This window comes from Oncorhynchus clarkii, chromosome 31, assembly GCF_045791955.1.
Source record: "Oncorhynchus clarkii lewisi isolate Uvic-CL-2024 chromosome 31, UVic_Ocla_1.0, whole genome shotgun sequence".
Lineage (NCBI taxonomy): Eukaryota > Metazoa > Chordata > Actinopteri > Salmoniformes > Salmonidae > Oncorhynchus > Oncorhynchus clarkii.
The window spans coordinates 40,492,154-40,510,696 of record NC_092177.1 but is presented as its reverse complement, the minus strand read 5'-3'; the positions used below and the strand labels follow the sequence as shown (position 1 = coordinate 40,510,696).

The 18,543-nt window shown below is 42.5% G+C and overlaps 1 protein-coding gene across 14 annotated transcripts in view; it reads left to right on the top strand.

The window, feature by feature from the left end:
• LOC139391189 (OCRL inositol polyphosphate-5-phosphatase) overlaps positions 1–18,543 on the top strand; it is a 39,298-nt gene that overhangs the window by 8,758 nt on the left and 11,997 nt on the right. For 10 of the 14 annotated variants that reach the window (XM_071138788.1, XM_071138791.1, XM_071138793.1 and 7 more), the window contains 14 exons: positions 415–528; positions 6,096–6,305; positions 6,572–6,839; positions 7,966–8,127; positions 8,617–8,718; positions 9,105–9,219; positions 9,445–9,561; positions 10,047–10,228; positions 10,650–10,761; positions 11,139–11,248; positions 11,867–12,002; positions 12,293–12,403; positions 12,787–12,952; positions 13,582–13,817. In XM_071138788.1, the coding sequence (XP_070994889.1) occupies positions 415–528; positions 6,096–6,305; positions 6,572–6,839; positions 7,966–8,127; positions 8,617–8,718; positions 9,105–9,219; positions 9,445–9,561; positions 10,047–10,228; positions 10,650–10,761; positions 11,139–11,248; positions 11,867–12,002; positions 12,293–12,403; positions 12,787–12,952; positions 13,582–13,817 (2,141 nt within the window). The remainder of the gene's footprint in view (positions 1–414; positions 529–6,095; positions 6,306–6,571; positions 6,840–7,965; positions 8,128–8,616; positions 8,719–9,104; positions 9,220–9,444; positions 9,562–10,046; positions 10,229–10,649; positions 10,762–11,138; positions 11,249–11,866; positions 12,003–12,292; positions 12,404–12,786; positions 12,953–13,581; positions 13,818–18,543) is intronic. The other 4 variants (XM_071138794.1, XM_071138787.1, XM_071138783.1 and 1 more) reach the window with 1 other exon arrangement.

The window sequence follows — 18,543 nt, the reverse complement described above, 5'->3', positions numbered from 1 at the left end:
AGCATGCAATGCCCTGAGCTCCATGCCTGGATGTGTCTGCAGCTTTATTTGGTTGCAAAAGTTGGTCATGAGTTGCCCATGGCAATGGGGCAATCTGCACTCGGTTGAAGTGGGTCACTGTTTCCAAATCACTGTTTACCTAATTTTGTGCATAGTGGGTAGACATGCGTGTAGACGTGGGTATTGTCTCCATGGTTGTGGTGAGTGAGTCAATGGTATATTTGTGTCGAATGTAACTCATTTATCCATGTGTTGTCTGCATGTCACTCCTGCCCGTGTCACACACTATGTCCAGCAATAATTGCCCCTTGAAAATGAAGTGTTTTGAATTGAAGGGGTCTGTGTTGGCCATAAGGTGAGTCAATGATGAATGTGTTTGTTTGAATTAATCTGTCTTTCTCCCTGCCCCTCAAGCTTGCATTAGGATTTGTGTCAGAGGGGAGAAAGCCCCAGAGCTGGTGCTGGAGTTACAGGACGATGAGCGCAGCCAGTCTTTCTTCTCCCAGGTGAATAGAGCCAAGCAGCAAGGTGAGCCAGTCTCTCTCTCTTCTCTCTCACACTGCTCAACACTGCCGAACCGGACTGACATCCCTACTCCCTTGGGCATGTATTATTCACTTAGCACTGCTTCACGTTACTGATATATCTCTACATTCTCTTCTCTCACTTTGAACCCATGCCTGCCTGTGACATTCCTCAGATATGTCGAAGCTCTGGGGAAGAGTCTACCAAGGGGACGGGGCGGGGGCAGAAAGGGGCGGTTACCTTCGGTCGCGCAGCCTTAACCATTATAAATGCAGGTTCTGAAGCAGTTTGGCTAGATGGGGTATAGTAACTGTTCAATATGACAATCTGCCCTTTTAAGTTTTGAACAGTTCCTGTCTGTGTCAATGGTTGCCTTGGCATTGCTGGTTAATAATTGAGAAAGCCCACTGTAATGAGGTCACACTGATACATTGTCCCAAATGGCACCTTATTCCCTATATAGTGCACTGCTTTTGACTAGGGCCCATAGGCTGCACTATATAAGGAGTAAGGGTCCCATTTGGGACGCAGTGTCACAGCGAGCTTGTAAAAATATTGCAACACAGCCTCTTACATCAACCAGTTCCTTCCTAGTTTCTAGATACCACCCAAACTGCCCACGCGCTGTCTCTCTGACTGTCCCAAGTGGCACCCTATTCCGTGCACAAATTTTGACCAGTGGCAATTTGGATCCCCATTAGCTTTTGCAGAAGCAGCAGCTACTCACTCTTGCTGTCCACATAAAACAGAACATGGAAAGTAACAAAACACTGATAGACAAGGAAAGTCACACAAATTAACCTCAAATTACCCCTTTTTCTCCCCAATTTCGCGGTATTCAATTGTCCCATCACTGCAACTCCCGTACGGACTCGGGAGAGGTGAAGGTCGAGAGCCGCGCGTACTACGAAACATGACACAGCCAAGCCGCACTGCTTCTTGACACAATGCCCGCTTAACCCGGAAGCCAGCCGCACCAATGTGTCGGGAGGAAACGCCGCAGACTTGTCGACCGTGTCAGCATGCATACACCCGCCCCGCCACAGGAGTTGTTAGAGCGCGATGGGACAAGTACATTCCGGCCGGCCAAACCCTCCCCTAACCCGTACAACGCTGGGCCAATTGTGCGCCGCCCCATGGGTCTCCCGGTCACGGCCGGCTGCAACCGAGCCTGGACTCAAACCAGGATCTCTAGTGGCACTGCAAGGCAGTGCCTTAGACCACTGCACCACTCGGGAGGCTTAATACATTTTTTTGAAGGTAATTCTTCTGTTTGCTTGAGTAATTGGAAGGGAGTTCCATGCGATCATAGCTCTGTATAAAACTGTGCGTTTCTGTGAATTTGTTTTGTACTTGGACTGTGAAGAGACCCCTGGTTGCATGTCTTATGTATTGGAATCTGAGCTGAATGTTATTTGATTTTTGCAGACAATCTGGAATTTGTCACAGTAACATTTCTCATGTTGTTGATATTAGTTCTTTATGTGCAGTTAAGGGCAAGGCGTTCTGCTCTGTTTTGAGCTAGCTGCAGCGTTGCTTGGTCTTTCGTTGCAGCACGTGACAATATTAGAGGACAAAAATCAAGATGGGACAAGACCATGTGTCAAAATGCAGAACATATTTTTATAACAGACACCCCTCCCCATCTTCACAACAACTTTGTCAGTGTGAGTTGCCTATGATAATTGGCCATCCAATGATAAACTCCTAAGTGTAAGGCAGTACAAGTACAAGCCCTTCTCTAAATGCATGCTGGAAGTCAGTAGTTAACTTGTGCTCTGAAAAATAGCAGGTAGCAAACTGATTGGGCGGCTGTTAGAGCCAGCAAAAGGTGCTTTACTATTTTTAGGCAGTGGAATTCCTTTAGCTTCCTTCCATGCCTGTGGATGCACACACTCCTTTAGGCTTTGGTTACAAATATGGCAAATATGGGTGGCGATACAGTCTGCTACCATGCCTTATCATTATTGATTGATAACAATGGTTTTTCGACATCTGTCACACTAACTTGACCAAATTCAAAACGGCAATCCTTCTCTTTCATTATTTGATCTTTTACTGTAAAACTTAAATTAATAGCCCAGGCGCTTATTCACTGAATCACTGGACACAACAGGCTTTTATTTAAGTCAGGCTTCTATTTGAGCCAGCCTTTTGTTTTCATAAGGCACGGCACACAGCTTTTGCTCATTTGCATAGTAAATGTTTTAACTCCAGCAATTTCAGTTTCACTTCCAGTATTTAAATTACTTTCTTAATTTCCTGCAATAATGTGTTGTCATTTACACACTGTCAGGTTTATTTTGTCTCTTTTGGGAAGATTTTTTTTTTTCCTTGACAGAATAATTATTCTCATGTTTGACTGCATTTTTCCCAGCTGATTTTCTGGGTCTGTACTCCCGAAGTTGTTGACTGTTTTTTTGATTGCCAGTTAGCTACATGTCTATGGCTAGCTATCAGTTCTCAGCTGTTAGCAGCGAATGGCTAGCGGTTTCTTACTGGTGATACAAATGGATGATTGAAATTTTTTGTTGTCATTACTGAATTATTTAATGTAACAAATCTAAATTTAAACCTCATCAGTTTAGACCCACCGTTTATTTGAAACGGGCATTTATTTACTGAAATGTGTGCCGTTCAACGGCTATTAAAAGGTCAGGTGGCTATTTGAGACTGCGCATAATTTAAGTTTTACAGTATACACAAATATGATGGTTCACTGTAAAATTGTAATTTCACTTTACTTGTGAAATAGTCATTGAAATGATTGACAATATAGAAATATTTTGTTATAAATTACCCATGAACTTAATTTCAGGTACTCCAAAGTATGTTTCCATTGTTTTATGTCATTTATCTTTGTTTTGTCGTATAATTTCTTTACGTTTAATCATGACATTTCTCAATTTACAGTATATCACTCCATCAACTGAGCAGCCTCTTTTGCATAATTTTCTTTTAACCAATTTTTCAATTTGTCATCAAACCAGGGAGCTTTAACAGTTCTCACAGCTAGTTTCTTAACAGGTGCATGCTTGTCAACAATTGGCATTTAATAATTTTACAAATGCTTCCAGTGCTGTGTCTGGATTCACTTCATACTTCCAGTGCTGCGTCTGGATTCACTTCATACTTCCAGTGCTGCGTCTGGATTCACTTCATACTTCCAGTGCTGCGTCTGGATTAACTTCATACTTCCAGTGCTGCGTCTGGATTCACTTCATACTTCCAGTGCTGCGTCTGGATTCACTTCATACTTCCAGTGCTGCGTCTGGATTCACTTCATACTTCCAGTGCTGCGTCTGGATTCACTTCATACTTCCAGTGCTGCGTCTGGATTCACTTCATACTTCCAGTGCTGCGTCTGGATTCACTTCATACTTCCAGTGCTGCGTCTGGATTCACTTCATACTTCCAGTGCTGCGTCTGGATTTACTTCATACTTCCAGTGCTGCGTCTGGATTCACTTCATACTTCCAGTGCTGCGTCTGGATTCACTTCATACTTCCAGTGCTGCGTCTGGATTCACTTCATACTTCCAGTGCTGCGTCTGGATTCACTTCATACTTCCAGTGCTGCGTCTGGATTCACTTCATACTTCCAGTGCTGCGTCGATTCACTTCATACTTCCACTGGATTCACTTCATACTTCCAGTGCTGCGTCTGGATTCACTTCATACTTCCAGTGCTGCGTCTGGATTCACTTCATACTTCCAGTGCTGCGTCTGGATTCACTTCATACTTCCAGTGCTGCGTCTGGATTCACTTCATACTTCCAGTGCTGCGTCTGGATTCACTTCATACTTCCAGTGCTGCGTCTGGATTCACTTCATACTTCCAGTGCTGCGTCTGGATTCACTTCATACTTCCAGTGCTGCGTCTGGATTCACTTCATACTTCCAGTGCTGCGTCTGGATTCACTTCATACTTCCAGTGCTGCGTCTGGATTCACTTTATACTTCCAGTGCTGCGTCTGGATTCACTTCATTACACTTCAGACCAACAAAAATTTTTCACATCTTCAACAAAAGAATCCTGAGAGCATTTTGTATGATCTCTTTTAAATTACTTTAGGTCAAACCTTTGGTACTTTGGCATTCCGTGTTATTGCCACAATGTTATGGTTTCTTCAGCCAATGGAAACTGATATTGCTTTGAAGCAAAAGCTCTGCAGATCAATAGAAGTGAATGTCACAGATCCAATATTGGTATGCACTCTAGTTTGTTGAGTGATAACCTGAGTCATATTACAGGCATTAGTCACAGTTAGAATCTTCCTCTTGAGAGGACAGCTAATTGCTAACCAGTCAATGTTAATTTTACCCAGAAAATTGACCTCTGTTAACATCACACACAATTCATCACAATATTGACTTTTAGCACTTGGTGGCCTATAGCAGCACCCCAAAAGAAGAAGCTTTAGATGAGGCAGATGAACTGCAACCACAACACGTGAACAATATTCGACATGAGATCCTCTCTAAGCTTAAGAAGAATATTGCTCCGAACATATTTAGAGACATCTCCCCCATAGGCATTCCTGTCTTTTCTGTAGATGTTATCCTTGTATTGCTGCTGCTGTATCATCAAAGGAATTATTTGACTTTCAGAGATGGCCAGTATATGAATGTTATCCAGTGTCAGTCAGCAAGTTATTGATTTCATGAACCTTATTTCTAAGGCTGCATATATGAATATGGGCCTTAGCCCTTTCCTTGGCAGTTAAACGGAACTAGATATAATACGGAGAGAAAATAAATAAATATGTTTGGCTCTCATTCCTCCCAGGCTTTTGGGAGGGAGGGTGTTCAATGAGTCTGTCATAGTCAATGTAAGCAATGTTCCCATGCTCTCTGGCAGCTTTCATAGCTGGGATAAGTTATTTCCGCCTCTGGTGCACAGCTTCAGAGAAGTCCAGGTTGAGGAAGATGTTGGTTCCTCTCAAGATTTTGTCTCACTCCAGAACAGCCATCTTGTCTTTAAACCTCAGGAGCTTGACCACTATTGGCATGGGTCTGTCACCTAGGCTGGTTAATTTTTCCAGACCTGTAAGCGCGCTCCACCTCAATCTTCGTATGATCCATCTGCAGCTATTCACTGAGCATTTTTCTTCATACGGCCCAGTTCTCATATGAAGACTCTGGAATGACATCCACAACAATCTTATTCCTCCTGGATTGTCCCTCTAGATAAGTCTGTTTTTCCATTCATTGTAATAATGATTCACAGAAACTGCTGATGTCAGCTTGAGATGGTCAATAGAAACAAGATGGCAAATTTCATAGAAAAATGGGTTGGATCCTTTTGAAGGGAGTAGTGATATTGCTATTTGCATTTCTCCTTAGATCCACAAAAAATGACATTTACTGTACATTCTTGGAACTATACACATTTGAAAGACTGCATTTCTTGGTACTATGTACTATGCAGGTTGCAACTTGTACAGAAATGCTGTCTTATGTAACTCAGAACATTTATCTCTTAAGTGATCCAGCGCTGTCGTCAAACCCAAGGTTCTCTTTTTACATTTTTTGATGTATTTAAATAATAATATATTTTTTTTCTTCCAGTGGAGTCCAAAAGCACACAGATCAAGGTGATGGATCCCATCATACCGGCTCCCATAATGTCGTCTCCTCGCAAAGTTTCTGCCCCAGTCCCACCCATCCCTCCACAAAGAGGGATCCATAAAGCTGTCAACACTCATACCAAGCCCACCGGCGTACCGCCACCGCCTCCCAACCTCACCAATAGCTCTTCAGCTAACCAGATCTGCACAGGTATGGATACAACCTGCACAGGTATGCACATGGATAATATAGTTCAAATTGAATGCATTTATATAGATAGTGCTTTTCCAGCTGCTCAAAGCGCTTGACATTTTATAGGGTCAACTCACCTTGTCCCCCACTTATGTCTAGCAACTACCTGGGTGATGGTGCTTCAGGCATTTTACATCAGCACACAATACAGTGAAGAGGTCAGGAGTGAATCAATACTTGTTGAATGTCACAGGGTTTCTCACATCTGAATCTTTCCATCTCAGCAGATAGACAGGACACAGCTCTCTCCCTGGCCACGGACTTTGGCTTTGAGGACAACTTCAACCACTCCCTCAAAGTGGAGGAGAAGAAGAACCAGCAGAATCGCATTGTGCCCCCCCGGGAAGCCCCTCCAGTTCCCCCTCTACCTCCACGTAAAGGCTCGTACACTCCCTCCAATCCTCTCCCCCCCGCTCCCATCCCCACCTCCAAAGACAGAGCATCGTCCACACAGGCTAAAGATGCTGCCTTCGTCACGCCTGCCAAAACAGAGTGAGTGGTACCAGTAGGACGGTGCCATAGTATGCCCATCCTGTTGGAGATATTTTTCCCTGTACAGAACTGTATTTGGCTTCAATTGGTGTCAGAGGGCCTCTATTTATTTCTAGAGGGCCTAGATCAGTGGTCACCAACCTTTTTGAGTCAAGGTCACTTTCTGATTTCAAAATAAACGTGACTTAAAAAACATAAGCATATGCAACATTAAAGTTAATGTTTGTGCTGTAGGCCCAATATATTATCACTACATATTGGCTATACTTGCCTTGCCAATGAATTGCCTTGCCAATGTTGTTCCTCTCAGACCATTTTGAAATTATATTGCGAAATGTTTCGTATTTGACCACACTAGTAATGGATAATAATTGGCTTTTTTTTGTTTTACTGGACTGATGGCCTGCATCTGATTGTCAGTCTGAGGGGAGGGAGGGAGGGAGGGAGAGAGCAGCGATAAGGCTGTCTCTCACCCGACTCACTGTCGCTCCACTCTCTATCCCTCCCTCCCTTCGCTGAGAAAAAGGGGACACAGTCTTCCTTCCAGCTGATGGTCGAAATTCGAGTCGCACTGCATTATTTCTGCCTCAAATGCACCAATTCATGTTGTTATTCCTATGACCAGAGAAAGTCATATTTCTCGAATATATATTTTTAAAAAGTCAAGCCGTTAATGATAACACAAGCTTATGGAAACATTTTGATAAACTCATTAATTGCAGCTGCAGTGCTGGTTGTAGCGTGAGTGGAGGTAAGCAGAATTACTTATAAAAAGTGTTAAACAAAGTGTTTACAGTGCTGAATAACTTAAACATGAACGTATGCCAAGTTCTGCCTTCAGACACATGAAATGGTTCACAATGGGAACACTTTACCTTCTTGGCCCTAAGGCTGCTGAATCAAGTGCACCTACCGCCAACAGTGCTAAACAAAAAAAATAGGAACACATGGCTTTATTGTTGGCTTTTCTATAGAAATGTTTGGTGATCGCCTACTAATGCCTTGGAGATTTCTCGATCGGTTGGTGACCACTTGCCTAGTTGTTGATGTGTCGGCTTTACACCCTGCTTGGAAAATAATGATGTGGAAATACTGTGGTGATGACTTAGCTCATTTGATCTTGCAGTCTTAGGACTTCAGTGGACCGGCCCACCTCGTGGAACGACAGCCCCACCACCAACAGCATGCGGAATGCCATGTTCTCCACTCAGGCCGGCCAGAGAGAGTACCTCATCAAACACCGCCTGGGCAAGAAGGAGAAGGAGTATGTGGACATCAAGGACTTCAGGTGAGTGCCCATTGGTTTGTGGGGGTGTGTGTGACCGACTGGGGGTTTGAACCCGGGTCTCTGTGCCACAAGCGAAACACTAGGCATTACCTTGGAGAGCTAATCCGAGTATTCAGGTCTCGGCAAGGTAACGTCACACAAGCGTGATTCGTTGAGCCAGCTTCATTACATGTGCTCCCCTGCAGTAGACAGTTGTGATTCTGGACAGAACATTGAGGAGATCGATTGAAAGGGGATTATAGCAGCATCACCCTTTTTAAAATTCCATTCTGGTGAGATTAAATCAAATGCGCCTATTTTAGTTATTATACATTTTTCTGGAGGCTGTAGTGGGCAGGATCCTGCATTGTTCTAAAAATTACCTTCACTCACTGAGCCATTGTCCCTATTCTTACCTGCAACCCTATCAGTCTACTCACGTATGTGTCTGTCCACTTAAGCATGTGAATGTCTATATAAGACTGTTGTGTGTGTGTGTGTGTGTTTCAGATTGTTTACCGGAACGTGGAATGTGAACGGCCAGTCCCCAGACAGCAGTCTAGAGCCCTGGCTGTGTTGTAACCAAGAACCTCCTGACGTCTACGCTCTGGGGTCAGTGACATGTCTATCTGAGTATCCGATGTCTTCTACACAGAATGTATGAGTGAATGTACCTGTTGTATTCATCAGTGCACACCGTTGCAAAATGTTTTGCTTTGGAAAACAGAAACAAGCAACAAGCTTTTCTTATCGGACAACCTCAGGTATTCTTCCGTTTGGGGCCTAGTGAATACAACCCAGAATTGTGCAAATAACATACTTTTCGGGAAACGGATCCTCTGAATGCCACATCATTAATGATGGATGGACTTAGTTATAACCTACATTTCATTGCATACTCTAAAGAGTGTTTTTGTGCACTTTCCCATGCATGAGTGCTGATTGCACTTTACTAAGCATTGAAACACTGACTTCCCTGTGCATTCTGGGTGCTGTAGTTTCCAGGAGCTGGACCTGAGCACAGAGGCCTTCTTCTATCTGGACTCGTCGAAGGAGCAGCTGTGGGTGGAGGCTGTGGAGAGAAGTCTTCACCCCAAAGCCAAGTACAAAAGGGTGAGCCAGTGAGAGGTCTCTTCTCATTTTCCGTGTAAAACAGGAATGGTTCAATCAACTAAACTAAAAATATTACATTCTTGTAATTACGTAAAATAATGTCCGTAATCACACACTTATCAATGGCAGCAGATGCCCTTATCAATCTATTTTGTTCATACACAAATAGACGTAATATTATTTGGATATGAATGTCGTCCACAATGGATGCATTTGTCCCCGCAGGTGCGCACCATCCGACTAGTGGGCATGATGCTGGTGGTGTATGTCAACAAGGTGCACAAGAATCACATCAAAGAAGTGGCTGCAGAGCAAGTGGGAACTGGCATCATGGGAAAAATGGTACGAATGAGTAAGAGGAAGTGTTTGTTCTCCTATTTCTCCAATCAACTTTATAACTTTATACCATTTTATAGGTAGGTATACAGAACATATACACTATATTTATGCGCAAATACACTGAACAAAAATATAAACGCAACATGTAAAGTGTTGGTCTCATGTTTCATGAGCTGAAATAAAAGTTCCCAGAAATGTTCCATACGCACAAAAAGCTTATTTCGCTCAAATTTTGCACACAAATGTGTTTACCATCCCTGTTAATGAGCATTTTTCTTTGCCAAGATAATCCATCCACCTGACAGGTGTGGCATATCAAGAAGCTGATTAAACATCACAATCATTACACAGGTGCACCTTGTGCTGGGGACAATTAAAGACAACGCCACAGATGTCTTAAGTTTTGATGGGCTGAGCGTCTGTTGGGGGACACTTCACTGAACAAACAAATCAGTCAATCAACATTCAATGCTTTCTTTTCCCATTAGGGGAACAAGGGAGGCGTGGCGGTGCGCTTTGTGTTCCACAACACCAGCTTCTGCTTTGTCAACTCCCACCTGGCCGCCCACGTCGAGGACTTTGAGAGGAGGAACCAGGACTACAAAGACATCTGTGCCCGCATGAGCTTCCACCTGCTAGACCACCCTCCCCTCACCATCGTCAAACACGAGTCAGTCCCTTACAAGACCCATACTGTAAAGTCATAGGCATTGATCCAATGACCACACTAGCATACCACTTAGTGTGAAGCATTGGGCAATGCATTGGGCATGTGTTCTCAATAATAGTATTTCAAGACCTAAGGGGCTTACAGTAGTCGTCATTGCCCATAATACATGTAATTATTTGAAATAGTACTTACAAAGTGCCGTGGTGATTATGTTATTGAATACCCAATAAACAATTCTGAGGTAAAAACGAATGTAATTCAACATAATTTCAAAGTAAATAGTGGACTGTAAAATGGTGTAACCATGTCACAGATGTACTTTCGTAGAGTTTTATGTTATGTGTAAACTTATGGTGTTACTGTAAGACTTTACATGCTGTTGTGTTACAATGCATAACTCTTCATCCATTCTGTGGTCCAGTGTAGTGATCTGGGTAGGAGATCTGAACTACCGGTTGTTTGTGTACGATGCAGCTGAGGTCAAACAGCTCATCTCCCACAACGAACTAAGGAAGCTGCAGGAGTATGACCAGGTGGGAATATTTACACACACACACAATGAGTTTTTACAGCTTGTTTATACAAACAACCTAAAGTGTAAGGTTCAGCGCTGTCATAAATCGTTGACATTTAATTCTGCACATCAATCATGTTGTCATTCTGCACTGTGACAAATCAGTTACCAAAACAAAAAACGGAAACCTCAACGATAAGAGTGACACTAAATAAAAGTAAATGTTTTTTGGGTGGAGTTAGGACTTCTGTATTCTGCAATAACTTTGGTGTAATCCCTCCTCCTTCCCCTTTTTCTCTCTGGTTGTTTATGAGGGTTATAAATACAGGAGTTCCTCTGTCTGTCTCTGAATAACCTTTGTTGTTGGTATATTTCCCCTCCTTCCTCTGTGTGAAGCTGAATATCCAGAGACAGACCAGGCGAGCCTTCACAGACTTCATTGAGGGAGAGATCAATTTCATGCCCACATATAAGTATGATGCCAAGACGGACCGTTGGGACTCTAGGTAAATGTACCACTGATCCTGATTCCTTTCCCTCCAAGTACGTACTTACAGTATATAATACCCAGAGAGTTTGGTATTTTGAGCTGTAAACTATTACTCCCCCACCCAACAGAGTGCAAAGGAAATACCCTGTGTTGGATAGTCCTCATATGCCATAGCACCTTGATTATTCATGTTTATATGTAAGGTCAAATCTGAAAAGCCACCTTTCCAAACATTCTGTCCCAGTAATGAAACGAGTCCTTACTCAAATATAGACAGCTGTTTGAGGCAATGTTTTTTCAGTATTGAATAGGCATGGTAGGCCCCCCTAACTAGCTTTGTTCCCCTCATGCCTAAAATAATTTGAAGAGACTCAGGAGGTTGCTTTGGGGGCCTTTGTGATTTACCAGGAAAAAAATCTAAGGTATCTAGGGAGACACTGGGTTGTGTGGCATGCAACTGAACATGTTTGGAAAACTTTTCAGCGGAAAGCGAACATTACTGTTTCATATTGGATGTTGTCTATCACTGTTTCAATCCGCTGTCTTTCATTTAGTGCCCAAATGAACACAATCCTTGTGTGAGGTTACCTTGTGCCTCCTAACCACTGTCTCTCTGTATGTGGTTCTCCTGCAGTGGTAAGTGTCGTGTCCCGGCGTGGTGCGACCGGATCCTGTGGAGGGGTAGTAACGTTAAGCAGCTCCACTACAGGAGCCACATGGAACTGAAGACCAGCGACCACAAGCCCGTCAGCTCCCTCTTCAGCGTAGGGGTAAGGATCATGGAGCCACTTACTCACTACATTGTCTGGAAATCACATCTGACTGATTCAGGTCAAGGCAGTCAATGGAGACCTCACATTCACAATAAACACATATCTGCTAAGCCAAAGGAGTCCATTAAGTAAAATAGACATAAAAACCTTTTAACATACTATACAGCTTATTGAGAATCATAAATACATATAAATTGGCTTAAAATGTGTTTATTCTCGAATAGCGTGCTTAGTTATGCTATAATGAATGAATCGGTGTTGATGGAAAATGAATCTGTGTGTAACAGGTGAAGGTGGTGAACGAGGCACGCTACAAGAAGGTCTTTGAGGAGATTGTGCGCATGATGGACAGGATGGAGAACGAATTCCTCCCGTCTCTGTCACTGACCGACAGAGAGGTGAGTAGACAGAACATGCACACGTACAGAGCCATGACTCTCATCGTATTGATTTCCTGTCCAGCATGTCCTCCCCACTGACATGTTGTTTCAGATCAATAATTCTCTGTTTTTGTCAGTAAGCAAGGGACATGGTCGTTTTGAATTGAATCAGGGACTTGTGACAGGCAATGTTTTGGTCTGAATTTAAATCACTAAGAAAATTGATATAAGCCTGCCAAGATGCTTGAGTTACTTTGCACAGGTAGAATGGCATGGGCATCTATTTGTTTTTTAAACAATCTGCTTTGCGTAGATCAATCAAATATTATTGCACTCTGGCTTACTCTGTGTCTGTCCTCCTCCCAACATCTATCTCTTTCTCTCTCCCTCTTCTCCCGTAGTTCACCTTTAAGGACGTCAAGTTCCGCCAGCTTCAGCGGGAGCGTTTTGTGATCTCCAACGACGGGCAGGTCCCCTGTCACTTTGCCTTCATTCCCAAGCTGAACGACTCCCAGTACTGCAAGAATTGGCTCCACGCCGAACCCAGCGAAGGCTTCCTAGAGCCCAGTGAGTCCACTTCACTTTCAGCCATGGCACCTACCTTCCACAGTCAGTCACAGGCCCTGTCTGGTGGGGATACTTTCACAATGCATCCTTTACTCCTTCCTTGGTGGGATTTCACTGATCTGAGTGGATCTAAGGATTTACTGATCAATCAGTTGAATAATCTCCTAGAGGAGGGAGAAGGAAGGCCTGTCCAGATACGACCCCTAGCCCCTACTCCTTAAATACGCTTTTGATACTTATACAATATGTTGAAAGTCCTACCAAGCCTGTCAGAGGGCATGCTGCTACCAAATTATTTATAGGCCTACCAATCAAATATTTTACATAAGGTGCCTAGGGTCTAGGGGTTGTTTCGCAACTGGACCGAAGAATGCATTTGTATAGCATCTATACTCTGTCATAACCCATTGTGTGCATGTATCTTTTGTTCCCAGGGCTATCCCTCTTCAGTTATCATACCACTAGAGCTTTGTTCTTGAGGCACAAAAACGAAAGAAAACCGATTAAAACAAGGATTTTGGCCTACCTGGATTTGTTCAATAAGAAAAGCCCACTTCCACTTTCCATTGCAGAATGTTTTCCATCCCAAAGCATAATGAACACTTCCCCTCTTTGTCTCTCCCCACCAGACGAAACTTTAGAGATCTTCCTGGATGTGTATGTGAGCAAGGACTCGGTGACTCTGCTCAACTCAGGAGAGGACGCCATCGAGGATATTCTGGTGCTGCATCTGGACCGAGGCAAGGACTACTTCATCACCATCTCAGGCAACTACCTGCCCAGCTGCTTCGGTACCTCACTGGAGACACTGTGCCGCATGAAGAAGCCCATCCGGGAAATCCCCATCACCAAGCTCATCGACCTGGTGAGTGGGACTAGTTAACGTGATAGCAAGCAGGAAGGAATACTTTCGAAGTAGGTTAGGAGTGATGTATATATTGTTCCGTATTGAAGAGATGTTTGTTAAATTATATACACACACAGTACCAGTCAATAGTTCGGACACAACCACTCATTCAAGGGTTTTTCTTTATTTTTACTACTAGATCAAAACTATGAAATAACACATATGGAATCATGTAGTAAGCAAATAAGTGTTCAACAAATCAAAATATATTTTAGGTTCTTCAATGTAGCCACCCTTTGCCTTGATGACAGCTTTGCGTACTCTTGGCATTCTCTCAACCAGCTTCACGAGGAATGCTTTTCCAACAGTCTTGAAGGAGTTCCCACATATGCTGAGCACTTGTTGGCTGTTTTTCCTTCACTCTGCGGTCCATCCCAAACCATCTCAATTGGGTTGAGGTCAGGTGATTGTGGAGGCCAGGTCATCTGATGCAGCACTCAATCACTCTCCTTCTTGGTCATATAGCTCTTACACATGCCGGAGATGTGTTGGGTCATTGTCCTGTTGAAAAACAAATAATAGTCTCACTAAGCACAAACCAGATGGGATGGCGTATCGCTGCAGAGTGCTGTGGTAGCCATTCTGGTGTGCCTTGAATTCTAAAAAAGCCAGACTTCGGTTTGCAACTACACATGGGGACAAAGATTGTACTTTTTGGAATATCCTCTAGTCTGATGAAACAAAAATAGAACTGTAATGGCCATCGTTACGTTTGGAGGAAAAAGGGGGATGCTTTCAAGTTGAAGAACACCATCCCAACCGTGAAGCTTGGGGGTGGCAGCATCATGTTGTGGGAGTGCTTTGCTGCAGGAGGGACTGGTGCACTTCACAAAATTGATGGCGTCACGGGGGAGGAAAATTATCTGGATATATTGAAGCAACATCTCAAGACATCAGTCAGGAAGTTAGAGCTTGGTCGCAAATGGGTCTTCCAAATGGACAATGACCCCAAGCATACTTCCAAAGTTGTGGCAAAATGACTTAAGGATTTCAAAGTCAAGGTATTAGAGTGGCCATCACAAAGCCCTGACCTCAATCCCATAGAACATTTGTGAGCAGAACTGAAAAAGCGTGTGCGAGCAAGGAGGCCTACAAACCTGACTCGGTTACAGCAGCTCTGTCAGGAGGAATGGACCAAAATTCACCCAAATTAGCAACCAAAAAGCTTCCACGGGAAGCTTGTGGAAGGCTACCTGAAACGCTTGACCCAAGTTAAAAAAATTGAAAGGCAGTGCTACTAAGTACTAATTCAGTGTATGTAAACTTCTGACCCACTGGGAATGTGATGAAAGAAATCAAATCTGAAATAAATTGTTCTCCCTTCTATTATTCTGTCATTTCTCATTCTTAAAATAAAGTGGTGATCCAAACTGGCCTAAGACAGGACATTTTTACTGGGAATAAATGTCAGGAATTGTGAAACATTTAAACTCAGTTTATTTGGCTAAGGTGTATGTAAACTTCCAACTTCAACTGTAACTCTGGGCCTTCTATTCCTGTGGCGGTCTTCATGAGAGCCGGTTTTATCATAGCGCTTGATGGTTTTTGCGACTGCACTTGAAGAAACTTTCAAAGTTCTTGACATGTTCCTCATTGACTGCCCTTCATGTCTTAAAGTAATGATGGACTGTTGTTTCTCTTTGCTTATTTGAGCTCTTCTTGCCATAACATGGACTTGGTCTTTCACCAAATAGGACTGTCTTCTGTATACCACTCCTACCTTGTCACAACCCAAATGATTAGCTCAAATGTTTGAGAGAATGCCAAGAGTGTGCAAAGGTGACTACTTTTAAGAATCTCAAATGTTATATGACACTTTTTTGGTTACTACATGATTCCATATGTGTTATTTCATAGTTTTGATGTCCTCACTATTATTCTACAATGTAGAAAATAGTAAAAATAAAGAAAAACCCTTGAATGAGTGGTGTGTCCAAACTTTTGACTGGTACTGTGTATATTTTTAAATATTGTTATTTTTTTGTTATTTTCCCTTTATTTAACTAGCCATGTCAGTTAAGAACCAATTGTTATTTACAATGGTGGCCTACCGGAAGTCAAAAGGCCTCCTGCGGGGACTGGGGCTGGGATTGAAAATATAGGACAAAACACACATCACGAAGAGAGACACCACAGCACTACATAAAGAGAGACCTAAGATGACAACACAGCATAAACATAGTATTAATTGCCAGATTAGGCGAACTGTCAATGCAACAGCTTATTTTTTTTATATGCAGTACTTAAGTCATTGAAGGAACTGAAGGCAGCAATGGCAGGAAGTTGTTTTTTCTTCATGGCACTTTTGGCAAAGAGATTCTGCTAAAGTTGTTTTCCCTAACCCTAAACCATCTAAACGGGTAAGACATGAAAAGCAGCCAACACTGCAGCAGGCCTCAAAGGTTGGTGTTGAAGAGCACATAGATTTGCTCTTGATCGTCCTCCATTGGCCCCTCCCTTATTTGTTCAAAAAGCCGTTTCAGAAAGTGATATCTGGCAGGGACACGTGAAGGCCTGTTTGTCCACTCCTTTAAGGGATTGTAAAAAGTCTCCACTATGGCTGTTGCGGTGACCGTATTACCGCCACACCAGCGGTCATGAAGGCAGTCAAATTCCACGTGACCGTTTAGTCACTGTAATTAGGCTTCTCCAAGCTCTGATGCTGCTGATGGTCATTAGTAGCCTACCAAACATGCTAACTGCCTGGTACTCAACACTCTATTGTCCCTCGAATCCCTCTGACAATTCAAATGTAATTGAAAATTGAATCAAACACTTCATGAGAGCTCATGTTGCGCAACATTTTTATTGGCTTCGCAATTGCACGAGAAAACAGTGATGGTCTCTACTAAAAAGAGGAGGATCCCATCAGCTTTCTATAGGCTAGGCCTACTATATTTATTTCTCAACTTTCATAATATTAAGCACATTGCTTATCTTTACAACAGGAGTATAGCCTACCTGGCTGGCATGACAATGAACCACGGGAAAAGCGTCCTCCATTCGCTACTTAAGTGCATAGATGGCATGTATGTTTTCACACTGCCCCTATTTCAATACAGGTGCATGATAATGGTCCATTCTAAATCAAAACAAATTTCACACATATTATTTAGTAAATATAAAGACGGGATTCAATTAAGAATAGTCTGATGGGTGACAATATTAGCCTGAATTATATATTATCACTTGTGAATTATGCCCATAGTTTATATGTTTTGATAAGGTTTGTATCATAACTAAAGTCGCCAAATAACTTCTTAAAATGAAGCACATTAATCCGCTTTACAAGGGGTGTAGAGCCTAACTGGCGTACATAAGCAGCGCGTGAGTTTCAAAGTTGGGGAAGATAATTTTATAATAAAAGCATTACATGCATAATCACAATTGCGGTCACTTTTAATAATGGTGTTTTCCTGTTAACATTTACACTTATAGCCTACTGCAATGTGCACATTGCTCCACTTATAAAGTGAAGAAATAGCCTAATTTATCAACGTTGTAAGCTAAATGTTCTGCTCTATTTTGTCAACCAAAATAGCAAGAAAAAGGTTTTTGGATATTAGTGGTTGTATTAATTTGGGATCTATCGCATCCCACAACTGTTCCAGACTGTTTTGGAATATTTAGTTCTCGCACAGAATAGGTTGACTATTGTACTATGGGGGATAGTAGATTGACATAGGCTAGTGCTTTTGCTGTTCGATAGGCCTACACATCTTGTTTGCTGATGAAAAGTCAATGTGGACAGTTCTTCCAATATCTTTAATATGCACCTCGGAATTGGATAAGGACGCGCGCAGTTGCATCCCAGATGTCCGTCTTCACTTGTAGCCTGTGAGAAAGACCCGCTCACGTGATGGCGAGCCATGTGAGTAAGAGTTGCTTCGGAGCGCACAGGACTCCGGGAGAAGGGCACAACACAGCACTCCGGGCCAAGGGCACAACAGCCACTGGCCGCAAAAGGCATGGATTTTTTTAGGGCACATTACGGCCACACAAAGGGGAGGCCGTCGTGAAATTCAAGGCATTTTCAAGTGCTTGGCAAATTGTGAATGAGATACTGATGAAGTGTGTACAGCCTGCACAAAAAAACTAAGCAGAGTTCATGCCTTTCAAGCAACTTTTTTCAAATCATCATTAGTCTCATCATGCAGCCTTACAATGTATTAAAAATCAAAACATATAGCCCAACGTTTGTAGAACAACTAAAGTCGCATAAATAACTCTAAATTAAGCATATAGGAGTACCTATTTCTTTGTTAACTGCTCAATACAGAATAGCCGCACACCCTCAAATCGTTTCTATTTTATTCAGCTTTGTTCAATTGTATTCTTCATAATATAAAATAATGCCATGGAATTCTAAGCAATTGTGGTCTACTAAATGAACTAGTGTAGCCCAAATCCATTTGGCATAGCCAGATCAGGACCTAACATAAAGACAACTCAGAGTATGCTATTCTGTTCCTTTGAAATAGACTGCATTTTCTTTTTTATCATGCTTCTTTAAAATAAATCATGGATTTATTGTGAAGGTGTAGGCTATATTACATGGATTTCTTACAATTTTAAATTGTAGATGTTCCAAAGGTCTGCATGTGGAAGCTACATGTTTATTTTAATTAACGGTCAATTGCCATGAGACCAACAGTTATTTGCTTGACATCACCGGCTGACAAAA